The following is a 13935-nucleotide window of genomic DNA, read 5'->3' on the forward strand; positions in this document are numbered from 1 at the left end:
GACACACAGAAGACTGGCCGGCTTGGAAGACACTGAACAGACTGTGCTCTGGCACCACGAGATGCAAAGCTAATCTTAAGAAATAGGGCTATGAAGTGAGTCCACAACATGCAAGCATGGAGAAGAACAAACCACAGACCATCTGCTACAATGCAGTCTGAGCCCTGCCACTTCTTTCAGCGAGGCCCCTGAAGTGGCCAGCTTCTGGTCATAAGAAATTAAGCATAATGCCAAGTTTTTCACTTTGTTTGTGGTTTTTTATACATTATAACTGTATTCTCAATTTTCTTCTGATATGATAAATAAATCTACATATTTAATCCTTTGCCTCAAATAATATGTCTTGAAATAACCTTGTTTTTCTCACCAGCAGTTGATGTATTACCACCTATTATGCAAGGGATCAAGGCTTACAGTCTCAGAAGATCTAGAGAATGTCTGAGATTGACATAATACAAGAATATGTTCTAATATAACTCAGTTTCTCCGATCTAAAAATGTGCAAAACTTAACATAATAAAAGACTTTTTTTGCACTTTGCTAACATCTATGAATGCTCCCACAGGATTCAGTTATCTAAACAGGGTCAAATCTAGAAACCTTTGGATTTTATTACCTTCTAGGAAAATAAAAGAATAATAAAATATTTTTACCCTTGGACCAGGGATGCCTTGTTCTCCTCGAAGACCAGGAGTTCCATTTGGTCCTGGTGATCCCTAAATAAATAACAATAAATATTTGTGGTAGAAAGTACAAAAATGACACTTTGCTCAAACATTAGAAAGTAATAATGTAACACATATTGACAACATCCTTTGTTGGAACCCACATGAAAAGAAAAACCACCAGTTATAAGCGATTACAGTTATTGTGAATGTCCACCTTATTATCCTATCATGTATATATTTGAACATTTGCATTTCATTGACTTTTGGCTCTCCTGTTTATAGCTGAGTGTACTGTTTCATCCATCTTGCAAAGTCAACTGTAGTTCATCCCAGCCTATGAAATAATAAATCAATTCCTTTAATATGCCACAAGTATGCTTGTCTTCAACAGAGAACTCCCACACTAGGGATGTGCTGAATCAAATTATTTGTTCTCCATGGGGAGAATAACTTAATCAATTTCCTCTCTATTGCCAGTTGTCTTTGAAACCTATGAAGTTTTGAAGAAGTCTCACGTGGGAAGAAAATCTTTGCTAGAGTCCACCCCACTCAACATCTGGAGAGGGTTGGGTACTCATGAATCAGAAAAACTACAGTCCTCAGCTGCCTTTCATTACAAAATATGAGAAGGCACACAAGAATCTGAAGTCAGGATCTTGATTCTGGTTTTAAAATGCTCAAAAATCAGTTTCTCACTGATTTCTGTCATACATTTGAATATTTTTCCACTTCTGTCTTCACCACCCATTAGAACTGTTATGTTCATTGCTCCTAAAACTGAGCCATACAATCTCACCTGCGGACCTCTGATACCCTGTTCTCCTACTGCTCCTGGGAGACCAGCTGCTCCTCTGTTTCCCTAAAATATAATGAAATAATTGAATAAACAATATGCTGGAAACTGATGGGTATGAGGATTAAAATAGAATATTTTCAAGAGGCATTATAAACACATGAAATCCACTTCCATACAAGGTAATGACCACTAACTGAGAAACTCATAACCATTCTTACTTGAGGATATATAGCGCAAGCTCCTTATACGTAGTGGATATGATCCTAAACTTATTACAGAGACAGAAAATGGTGGATAAGAGCAAACCCTATTAAAATTAACAATGTTTAGCGTAGAATTGATCTGGAGAATCTATGGTCATTTATGGCCTGGAGGATAGAAAATTTCTAACAGATTTTGCCAGATGTCCTCCCAATAGCAGTGTAGGTGATGTAGCTTCCACTGGCATCTACTGTATGTGGAGGTGAGACACATATTGTGGATATTTATTTATTTGCTTTATTTCTATACCACATTTTTCAGCCCAGTCAGGCGACTCAATGCGATATTTACTCCATTTCTACCCCATCCATATCAGCCCGAAGGCGACTCAGGGTGGCGAACAAGTCGGCACAATTCGATGCCAAATAAAAATACATACATCAATAAAACAACAAAAAACATCACAATATATTTAAAAGCATAACAACAGTGAACAATACATTTTTTAAAACTATGTCATACAAGTCTAGAAGGTTGTGCCAGATTTGCAGCAGAGATAGGCAACTGTTGGGGACTGGGGTATTTTGGGTTGTGATTTTGAGTAAAATAGAAAATTAAGGGAAAATAGCTGATGAGTGCTTTTGAGGAACTGTATACAGCCCACATACCACACCTTTCCCCAACTTTATGGTACAGCTACAGGCAGGCACACAAGCCTCCCCTGTATAGACATTCACTACACAAAAAAGCAGGATTCAGTCTTTTGACATACTGTGTTCACATGTTCAAGTGAACAGAAATAATTGTGCCAGACTAAGGCTAGTGACTTGCAACAGGGAGAGCTGGAGGTTATTGTCCTTTTCCTATTGTGGCTCCTCAAAGAATGCCATATATACTGTTTCCACTTTTGGCTTGCCTCTTCTCAGATCCCAACCCATACTTCAGACATCTGTGAAACATACATGTGGCTGCATGCAACATCACAACCTCCTTGCATTAATGAGTAATGAACACAAGGGATTCCAAAACATTCTGCTGTTAGCAGGCATGTAGCCGGGGGGGGGGGGGGCTTGGGGGGCTTGAGCCCCCCTCCCCAAAATTCTCATGGTGGTCCGCGAAAAGGCCTTACTGGTACATTATTTAAACTGTTATGTTTATTTATATCATGATCTGGTCACCATACTTAATATACTCAGCCCCCCCCCCCCACACCGGAATCGAAATCCTGGCTACGGGCCTGGCTGTTAGGGTGCTTGCTAGGGCTGTGCAAACACGGAAAAATTTGTTTCTAAACTCGATTCGTTTTTAGGGTTTTTTTGCGTTTCGTTATTTAAAAGAATTCCGAAATTTTCCTTAAAAAAAGTTCGATATTTACGAAATTTCGGAAATAATAAAACAATTACGAAACAATTACGAATCGATTACGAATCGATTCGTTAATGGCGGCCGTGATCGCGCAATACGCTAAAAAAACTTCTGAAGCTTCCCTCTCCCTCTGTTGTTGACTGTTGGTGTGATAATTATATTTTTTTTCACTGAGAAAACAAACAGCAACCCTAAAACTTGCACCAGACATGCGGAAATAATAACGAATCAAGAACGAATCAATAACGAAACAATTACGAAACGAATTGGAAAAATTCGTTTCGTTTTTTAGTTGCTCCTGAATGGTTCAATATCGCTTCGTTATAAAAAAAAAATAAAGAATTTTTAACGAATTATGAAATTACGAAATGAAACCGCCCAGCCCTAGTGCTTGCCAATAACGTGTTTCTCAACCACATTTTTTTTACTCAGACAAATGTTCTCAATGCAAGGTTAGGTCATCTATATAAATAAAAATGTAATGTTCGTTTGTGGGATTAACAGAACTCAATAACCACTGGAGGAATTGGCACCAAATTTGAATACATGATACCTACCAAAGCAATCTATGTCTTTCACACAAAAAAACCCAAAGAAATATCCGGAAAGAACTTAATCTGCCACAAGCCTAAATGAGTATACAGAGCCTGCGTTAATAGGACACCCTCCTGGCCCCGCCCCCCTCCTCCACCAGGGGGAATAACCAATAGCTGAGAGAGAGGGAGGTAGGGAGGGAAAGGTGGCCCATAGATCCTTTTCGCAAGCCCCTGCCTCTCCCCTCCAAACAGTTCTGGTCCAGAGCATTTCACCTCCTTCTTGCCAGCCGAGGGAGAAAGAAGAGAAAGAAGAGAAAGAGAGGCGGCATCCTCCTCCTCCTCCACACACCTAGAGCTCTTCCTTCCTTCCCTTCTCCCATTGCATTGCTGCTTGGGCAAAGCCCCACAGGAGAGGGAGGGGAGAAAGAAAGGAAGGAAGGATTGTGTGTGAGAGAGAGAGAGAGAGAGAAAGCACTCTCCTCCAGATCCACCCCCTCCCCTCCCTTTCTTTCCCTTTCCCTCATGGCTGCCTCACGGGAGGGATTCTGTGTGTCTCTGTGTGTATGTGTATATACAAACACACATCTCTACACACTTCAACACCCAGAAAGCTCACCCATATTGAATTATGGGAAGGAATTCTGGGAAATGAAGTCCAGTACTCAAAGGACAAAAACAGGAAACGCTGTCCAGGAAGGCACAATCAAAGAACTTCGGACAGATGGCCATCCATTTTTACTTTATAGTAACCCTGGGCTACAATACCTACAACCATAATATCGATCAGTCTTTAATAATAATATCTATGTCTGTAATAATATCTAGGTAAAGGTAAAGGTAGTCCCCTGACATTAAGTCCAGTCATATCTGACTGGGGTGTGGTGATCATCTCCATTTCTAAGCAGAAGAGCCAGTGTTGTCCGTAGACACCTCCAAGGTAATGTGGCCAGCATGACTGCATGGAGCGCCGTTACCTTCCCACCGGAGCGGTACCTATTGATCTACTCACATTTGCATGTTTTCGAACTGCTAGGTTGGCAGAAGCTAGGGCTGAGAGCGGAAGCTCACGCCGCTCCCCGGAATCGAACCTGCGACCTTTCGATCAACAAGCTCAGCAGCTCAGTGCTTTAACCCACTGCGCCACCGGGGGCCCTTGTAATAATATCTATAGGTCTATTATAATAATATCTATATGTCTATAAAAATATCTACATGTCTATAAAAATATCTGCATGTCTGTAATAATAATATCTGTAGGTCTATAATAATATCTGTCTGTCAATAATATCTATATATCTATAATAATAATATTACCTATATGCCTATAATAATAAATTATGATATTGCTATTATTATTACAGAGATATTGATATCAATAATAATAATAATAATAATATCTATATGCCTATAAGAATATCTATGTCAATACTAATAAAAATATCTATACCTCTGTAAAAAAATGTTTGGGTCAGGAGTAACTTGAGAAACTGCAAGTCGCTTCTGGTGTGAGAGAATTGGCCGTCTGCAAGGACATTGCCCAGGGGACATTGCCTGGATGTTTTGATATTTTCCCATCCTTGTGGGAGGGTTCTCTCATGTCCCCGCATGGGGAGCTGGAACTGACAGAGGGAGCTCATCTGCGCTCTCTCTGTTGGGGTTCAGCCTGATCCTGATCTGTGTGAACAGGATTCTCCGATAGTTTTTCAAACTGAGCAAGCTTTCCCTGACCCTGACAGTGGGGAATCTGTTGTTGATACAGAGCTCAGTGGGAATGAAAACGAAACTCAACAGTTAGAAGAGAATGTTTTGGAAGTTAGTCGTGATATCTCCCCACCTGGGCTAGATAATGAGCTCTGGAAAGAACAAATAGTGAGAGATAGATTTGTCTCCCAGTCTGTACGAAGGTCACAGAGGCTTCAGCAAAAAGAGACAGAAAAGTCAAGGGGCGTTTCTAAGAATAGCTTCTTTGGTTTAAGAGCATCCCTGCCGGGTGCTTCTTTAGGTCAAGCAACGTTTGGGACTGTGGCTGGTCTTGGCAGAATTCCTGTGTTCCATGGCCAGTAATCCCAGAGGCTTCTGTTTCCAAGTTCATAGTTAGTAAAAGGCTAACAGAATCTTGGTTATTGTTTTGTGGCTTTTGAAGTTTTACTCAAGTTCAGAGATTCTATTGACTCCTGTGTTTTTCTGTGTTCATTTTACTCTGCATTTACCTTTCTTTTGTAACCAATTTTTCATCAATAAACAAGGATTGTTTTTCCTACAGTCCAGAGTGGTGGATTTAATCGTATGGTCTTGTTTCTTGAACTGGGATGCAACACTCTCCAGAATTCGAACCTGTGACCTGTCGGTCTTCAGTCCTGCCGGCACAAGGGCTTAACCCATTGCGCCACCGGGGGCTCCACCTCTGTGATAATAACAACTACATATCTATAATGATAATAATAATAATAATAATAATAATAATAATAATAAGAAGAAGAAGAAGAAGAAGAAGAAGAAGAAATAACTAGATGTCTATAATATTATTGTTGTTGTTCATTCATTCAGTCGTTTCTGACTCTTTGTTACTTCATGGACCAGTCCACGCCAGAGTTCCCTGTCAGCCGTCACCACCCTCAACTCCTTCAAGGTCAATCCAGTCACTTCAAGGATACCATCCATCCATCCATCTTGCCCTTGGTCAGCCCCTCTTCGTTTTTCCTTCTATTTTCCCCAGCATAATTGCCTTCTCTAAGCTTTCCTTTTTTCTCATGATGTGGCCAAAGGACTTCATCTTGGCCTCTACTATTCTTCCCCCCAATGAGCAGTCGGGCTTTATTTCCTGAAGTATGGACTTCAATTTTTATAGTATTTATAGATCTGTAATAATAATATCTGTAATAATATTACCTGTATGTCAATAATATCTATACATCTGTAATGATAATACCTATATGCCGTTGTTAATAATAATATCTTTGTCTATAATAATAATATCTACATGCCTATAATAATATATATACATCAATAATAATAATAATAATAATAATAATAATAATAATAATACCTATATAATATCTTTGAATTGGGTTATATGGTAATGTGGACTCAGGTAACCCAGGGCCCTTCCACACTTCCATATAGCCCTTTGGCCTTGAGGAGACTGAAATGGGCCTATATTAGGTTGACACTAGTTGTGTATTGATAGCTTAGAAACCAGCTCTTCCTCTTTTCTTTCTTTCCCATTTCTCCACAATGGGCCACAGCAACGCGTGGCTGGGTACAGCTAGTTTCATATGTGTGTGTGTGTGTATACACACACACGCACACACACACACACACACCTCTGTTAGTCTGTTGGCTGCCTTGGATGAGATTGCTCCCAGACGCCACTTCCGCCCTCGCCGGAATCACTCCCCTTGGTACACTAATCATAGAATCATAGAATCAAAGAGTTGGAAGAGACCTCATGGGCCATCCAGTCCAACCCCCTGCCAAGAAGCAGGGATGTTGCATTCAAATCACCCCTGACAGATGGCCATCCAGCCTCTGTTTAAAAGCTTCCAAAGAAGGAGCCTCCACCACACTCCGGGGCAGTGAGTTCCACTGCTGAACGGCTCTCACAGTCAGGAAGTTCTTCCTCGTGTTCAGATGGAATCTCCTCTCTTGTAGTTTGAAGCCATTGTTCCGCATCCTAGTCTCCAAGGAAGCAGAAAACAAACTTGCTCCCTCCTCCCTGTGGCTTCCTCTCACATATTTATACATGGCTATCATATCTCCTCTCAGCCTTCTCTTCTTCAGGCTAAACATGCCCAGCTCCTTAAGCCGCTCCTCATAGGGCTTGTTCTCCACACCCTTGATCATTTTAGTCGCCCTCCTCTGGACACATTCCAGCTTGTCAACATCTCTCTTGAATTGTGGTGTCCAGAATTGGACACAATATTCCAGGTGTGGTCTAACCAAAGCGGAATAGAGGGGTAGCATTACTTCCCTAGATCTAGACACTATGCTCCTATTGATGCAGGCCAAAATCCTATTGGCTTTTTTTGCTGCCACATCATATTGTTGGCTCATGTTTAACTTGTTGTCCATGAGAACTCCAAGAACTTTTTCACACGTACTGCTCTCGAGCCAGGCATCCCCCATTTTGTATCTTTGCATTTTGTTTTTCCTGCCAAAGTGGAGTATCTTGCATTTGTCACTGTTGAACTTCATTTTGTTAGTTTCAGCCCTGCTCTCTAATCTGTCAAGATCGTTTTGAATCCTGCTCCTGTGCTCTGAAGTATTGGCTATCCCTCCCAATTTGGTGTCATCTGCAAACTTGATGATCCTGCCTTCTAGCCCTTCATCTAAGTGTTTAATAAAGATGTTGAACAGGACCGGGCCCAGGACGGAGCCCTGCTTGTGGCACTCCGCTTGTCACTTCTTTCCAGGATGAAGAGGAAGCATTGGTGAGCACCCTCTGGGTTCATCCATTTAACCAATTACTGATCCACCTCACCGTAGTTTTGCCTAGCCCACATTGGACTAGTTTGTTTGCCAGAAAGTCATGGGGGACCTTGTCGAAGGCCTTACTGAAATCCAGGTACACTACATCCACGGCATTCCCCGCATCTACCCAGCTTGTAACTCTATCGAAAAAAGAGATCAGATTAGTCTGGCATGACTTGTTTATGATAAATCCATGTTGACTATTAGCGATGACCACATTTGTTTCTAAGTGTTTGCAGACCACTTCCTTAACAATCTTTTCCAGAATCTTGCCCGGTATCGACGTGAGGCTGACCAGATGGTAATTGTTTGGGTCATCCTTTTTTCCCTTCTTGAAGATTGGGACCACATTGGCCCTCCTCCAATCTGCTGGAACTTCTCCCGTTCTCCAAGAACTCTCAAAGATGATTGCCAATGGTTCGGAAATGACTTCCGTTAGTTCCTTCAGTACTCTTGGATATAGTTGATCTGGTCCTGGAGACTTGAACTCATTTAGAGCGGCCATGTATTCCTGGACGACTTGTTTCCCAATTTGGGGTTGGATGTCCTCTAATCCCTCAGCCACTCCATCTTGCTGAAGTTGAAGATGACCTTTTTGTGAGAAGACCGAGGCAAAGAAGGCATTAAGTAGTTCTGCCTTTTCCCTATCCCCTGTCAGCATTGCCCCATCTTCTCCTCGAAGAGGCCCTATCACCTCCTTGTTTTTTCCTTTTTCTACTGACATAGGAAAAGAAGCCCTTTTTATTGTTTTTAATGTTCCTAGCAAGCCTGAGCTCGTTTTGTGCTTTTTGCTAATAAGCTACGAATTCAAGCACGAAAGCGGCTGGAACATCGGTGGCGACGGAACCTGATGAAGTGTCAATGTCTACTTTTAAGGCTTTTCGCAAGTCCTATGAGTCAACTGTCAAGGACGCTAAAAAATCATATAATTCTTCCTTAATAGCCTCTGCTAGATCGCGCCCAGCACAGTTATTCAAAATCGTTCGTGCCTTGATTAGTCTGGCTCCTTTAGTCCAGAACCCAACAACTATGCCTATTACAGCTTTGGCATTCCAGAATTTTTTCACTAACAAAATTACCGTGCTTTGGCAGGAACTCCCCTCCACAGTTGACACTTTGAGTGAGCTGGAGATCTTGTGGCCGCTTAGCGGGCCTATCTTCGATCAATTTACACCACTTGACATGGAAGATGTCGCCAGAATTCTGGCTACTGCAAAACCAGTCACCTGTTCTCTTGATCCGTGCCCCTCTTGGCTGATCAAGAGCTGCTTGGAAGGTCTACTCGATCCGTTGTGCAATATAATCAATGGCTCTCTTGAATAGGGGGGTTTTCTGGACAATCTAAAAGAGGCAAGGGTTCGTCCCTTGTTAAAGAAACCTAGCTTGGATCCTATGACCCTTGGCAATTACAGTCCTGTTTCTAATCTTCTTAGGTAAGGTGATAGAGCGGACTGTACTGGGACAATTACAACAATTCCTGGATGACACAGCTGGCCTGTACCTTTTCCAGTCAGGTTTTCGCCCAGGTCATGGGACGGAGACAGTCCTGGTTGCCATTACAGATGAACTCCGTCACCAGTCTGACAACGGTGGATCCGCGCTACTGGTACTTCTCGACCTTACTGCAGCGTTTGACACCGTCGACTACGATCTAATGACTCACCGTCTTGCCATGTCCGGAGTTTGCGGTCAGGCCCTTAATTGGTTCAAATTTCTCCGGAACCGGAATCAACACGTGGAGTACATGGATCAAGTCTCCGATAGATCCCCCTCCTATGTGGGGTCCCCCAAGGTACAATTCTATCTCCTCTTCTCTTCAACATCTACGTTAGACTCCTTGCTAGTTTGGCTCGGAGTTTCGGCCTGGATTGCTACCAATATGTGGACGATACCCAACTCCTTCTGTGCCTGGAGTCTGGAGCGATGTCAATGGGGAACATATCAGCAAAACCGTATATGTGAAGCTGTGCTTCATATATAATTCAGTGTTTACATTAAAAAGTGTGTGCATATTGGTTAAATACACCCCTTTCTCATATATAAAACAATTACTGTATGAGAAAAGAAAATCAAATCTCATAAACCAAGATGAAAATGAGGTGTTAGGAGAAATGCAACGAATTTGAGACTGAGAGATACTCACTTTACTTCCTGGAGGTCCTCTTCTACCAAATCCTCCCTGGAATTCAATAAAGTATAGCCAAAAACAGTTAGGCAGAGTTATATCTAAGAACTATTCCTGTTCCATTTGTCTATTGTTTTTTACTGTGTCTTTTCCCCCTTTTTATGCTGCTATCTTAATTTTTTTGTCCTGTTTAAAAAGCAAGTCAAGGCAACTAGCACCATATTTTGCTTCAGTAGGCTCTACAGTCAACTCCTCCACATTTTATTCAAATAAGCCTCTACTAGGGATACAAACATATTCACAATTTTTCTCTTCTTTGAGAGAGAAAGAACATCTTGACACATTGAATTAAACAACAGGGATTAAAAATATTTAAATGCAATGGGATTTTTTTTCCAGATCTCAGGACTTTTTGTGAAATTTTCATTTGCATAAACAAGGGTATTGGGTGCCCAAATGGGGCTTTTGTATTGAAAAGGCATACAACAAAATTAACAAATGTGTACATTCTGAGCCCACAATGATTTCTGTCAGTGGAGCGGCACCATTAGATGCCCATCCTATATAGATGCCCATCCTACATAGATGCCCATAGTTGACAATTCTGTCATTGGAGCAGGAAGCAGTGCAGAAAAGAGGAGAGGGCATAACTGCAGAGCCATAAATGTCACTAAGGGACAACATATAAAAACTCTTGAGATAAATGTGGTGGAACTGCTTTTTTATTCATAAAATCACAAGGGGTTTTTAAATCTCTGCTAGCACTCTGCTGTTAACATTTCTCTATTTCATTTTGCATGTTGTAATGCCCTCATAAAATTAATTATAATGATGGCAACACTAACTAAGATGAAGTAACTTGTCTTCTAAAGTTAACATAAATACCCTTGCAGGATAAGATTGCAAGATTCTACCAGCTAATCTGCCTTCACATGCCACCCATGGCCTGTGTGTTTTTATCTTGTTCTAGATTATCCTGAAATCAAATCTGGTGAGTGTAATATTAAGGTGTATCACCTATTACTCTATATATAGCTCCACAATTAGACGCTGTTAGCAACAAACCAAACAGCAGATATGTGTGGAGATATGCATGAATGTAATTAATGAGACTCACATTCCTTCCAGGTCCTCCTAGGGCACCTACAGGTCCATCTCCTCCAGGTTCACCCTATGAGAAACAGACACCCATAGCCAGTTAGGAATCAACCCTTAGGAGTTAACATAAGAGTCTCATGCATTTTGTTTGTTATCATTTTCTAGGATGGTCTAAATAGATTTTACCGTTGGTCCAGGTTCGCCTTTTGAGCCTCTGGGTCCTCTCTGAGTGCCATCGATCCCTGCGAGACCCTAAAAGGAAACAGAACAGTAAGAAGCAAATAAAAAAGCTAGCGAGGTTTCTGCTGCTCATAGTAGGTGAAAAGGAGGATTAAAACTGTGAGGTGTTGCCTGCAATGCCAGCACAGTCATGAAACTGCTGGATGCCCTTAGGTCACTCTCTGCCTCTCAAAGATGTTGTGAGAGTGATGTATGTCACTTTGATCTCTTAAAATCTATATCCATAATAAAAGCAAAAATATGTATATGTGTGTGTGTGGCTGAGGCAGGCATGTAGCCGGGGGGGGGGGGGGCTTGAGGGGCTTCAGCCCCCCCCCCCCGAAATTCTCATTGTGGTTCGCAAAAAGGCCTTACTGGTGCATTATTTAAACTGTTATATATATCATGATCTGATCACCATACTCAATATATCTCATATGCCTGGGGGTATTGGGGTAACAATACAAAAGGTTTGCTAGGGTAGACCCTCTTTCACTCAGACTCAGCCCCCCCGAAACAAACTCACCCCCCCCCCGAATCAAAAGCCTGGCTACGGGCCTGGGCTGAGGTGTCCACTTACACAGACAGGCTCCCACTTCCACAAATAGCTATAACTCCCACTACTCAGCCCTCCCTTCAATGACATTGCAGGTTACAGAGAGTGCCATGAACATGTACAAGAGCCCTGCCAATGTCCTCTTACTGGCCACCACCCAAGTGGGGGTATTGGGGTAACGATACAAAAGGTTTGCTAGGGTAGACCCTCTTTTACTCAGGCTCAGCCGCCTCTGAAACAAACTGAGCCCCCCCCCCCAATCGAAATCCTGGCTACGGGCCTGATCCAGACACTACCTTTATTGCGTTATCTACCATAATAAAGGAGGGGCTGTCCAGACAATGTTCTGGACAGTCCCGAATTAATTTGCTACAACCAGAAAAACCCTTTTTGTAGCGAATTAATTAAATAGTGTGTTTATTCCATGCCTTCTTGGAAGGCGTGGGATAAACCCACTTTTTCCAGACAGAATTCCCACTGTTTATGGGGCTAAATAAGCCCAGTAAACTGTGGGAATACCCACCCCTTCCCCCAAGCCCCCAGACCCCTTAGAAAAGTAATGAAAGCTTCCATTACAGGCTTTCGCCACATTACAGGCTTTCGCCACATTACAGGGTTTCGCCACATCTCCTGCTGTGTAGAAATGACGTGCCAGGACAGCGGGGGGGGGGGGGGGGGGAAATCACTCTCCGCCCTCTCCTGGCATGCCGTTTCTATGTGGCAGGAGAGCTCGCCAATTTCATATGATAAAGATGGCGAAACTATGGACACAGTGACACACAATGCTTCAATTTACCTTATAAGAAGCAACAGTTTATATTTTGGGCTTTCAGAGAAAATATTACAAAATTAAAATCTTTATGTGATCAAGTTTCAAATTTCTTTATTTGTGCTCACATATGCTCAGTCTCTATACTCTTATAAGAAAATGGATTTTCCACATGCCAGCTGAGATATTCAGGAACTCTGATAACTGATTTCCGTGACAACTACACTTTGGTATTTCAGATTACCATATCTTTTACTATGCAGCAAAGTATTAGAGCAGGTTGTAGTGCTTAAACCCATACTTACCACATCCCCTCGCAATCCACGATCACCTCTCTCTCCCCTCTCTCCTTTGGGTCCTTTGCCACCCTGAAAATATATTTCCCTAATGTTATATACTTGAAAAATGTTGCATGCAACCATAGAATGCCGTAGTGCACAGGCCACTGTTATTTTGAGAATTATGCCTGTAGCGGATAAATCTTCTACTAAGGAAATACGAAGAAAGCAGGGAATTGGATGAAGCACCCTGTCTTGCAGCGTTCCTATCCTGCATTTAGTCAGGAATTCTGTAATCCCTGATGAAGCAACCACACATTAGACACCAGAATGTAGTAAGCAAAAACTCATGCATGTCTTTTTTGATACAGAATCATGCAAGCATTGTTGCTTTGGCTGGGTCAGCTAAAGCCCCTTGTCACTGTGGGACCAAACATATATTGCTTTGGTTGCTGGGACTGCTACTTCTATCTCTAGAATCAGGTTTCCCTTACTGCACATTATATTTTCTGAAATAATAAACAACACAGGACTTACACGTCTGCCAGAGCTTCCCCTCTCTCCAGGAGAACCTGGAAGGCCTCGATCTCCCTAGAAAAAGCAATCATGTCAGTTGTATCCATTAATCAAAGTCAGTGGCACAAACTAATATGTTTTATGTAAGAAAACCCATTATTCTATGAAAATAAATAAATAAAATTACAAATGTAAATCAGGTGACTTACCTCTTCCCCGTCTATTCCATCAAGGCCTATTTCCCCTAAAGCACCCTATGGACACAAAGAAAATAATTATTATAGTACCAAGTATTAGCTGTACAGAAAGCTGGCACTGAAAACATGCAGGTGCACTCT

At 41.9% G+C, this 13935-nt stretch overlaps 1 protein-coding gene across 3 annotated transcripts in view; it reads right to left on the minus strand.

Moving 5' to 3' along the window:
* COL6A3 (collagen type VI alpha 3 chain) overlaps nucleotides 1–13935 on the minus strand; it is a 147834-nt gene that overhangs the window by 48387 nt on the left and 85512 nt on the right. For all 3 annotated transcript variants that reach the window (XM_060783504.2, XM_067469966.1, XM_067469959.1), the window contains 8 exons: nucleotides 13807–13851; nucleotides 13619–13672; nucleotides 13109–13171; nucleotides 11446–11511; nucleotides 11279–11332; nucleotides 10180–10215; nucleotides 1465–1527; nucleotides 654–716 (listed from right to left, as the gene is read on the minus strand). In XM_060783504.2, the coding sequence (XP_060639487.2) occupies nucleotides 654–716; nucleotides 1465–1527; nucleotides 10180–10215; nucleotides 11279–11332; nucleotides 11446–11511; nucleotides 13109–13171; nucleotides 13619–13672; nucleotides 13807–13851 (444 nt within the window). The remainder of the gene's footprint in view (nucleotides 1–653; nucleotides 717–1464; nucleotides 1528–10179; nucleotides 10216–11278; nucleotides 11333–11445; nucleotides 11512–13108; nucleotides 13172–13618; nucleotides 13673–13806; nucleotides 13852–13935) is intronic.

Source organism: Anolis sagrei, chromosome 1 (genome assembly GCF_037176765.1).
Source record: "Anolis sagrei isolate rAnoSag1 chromosome 1, rAnoSag1.mat, whole genome shotgun sequence".
Lineage (NCBI taxonomy): Eukaryota > Metazoa > Chordata > Lepidosauria > Squamata > Dactyloidae > Anolis > Anolis sagrei.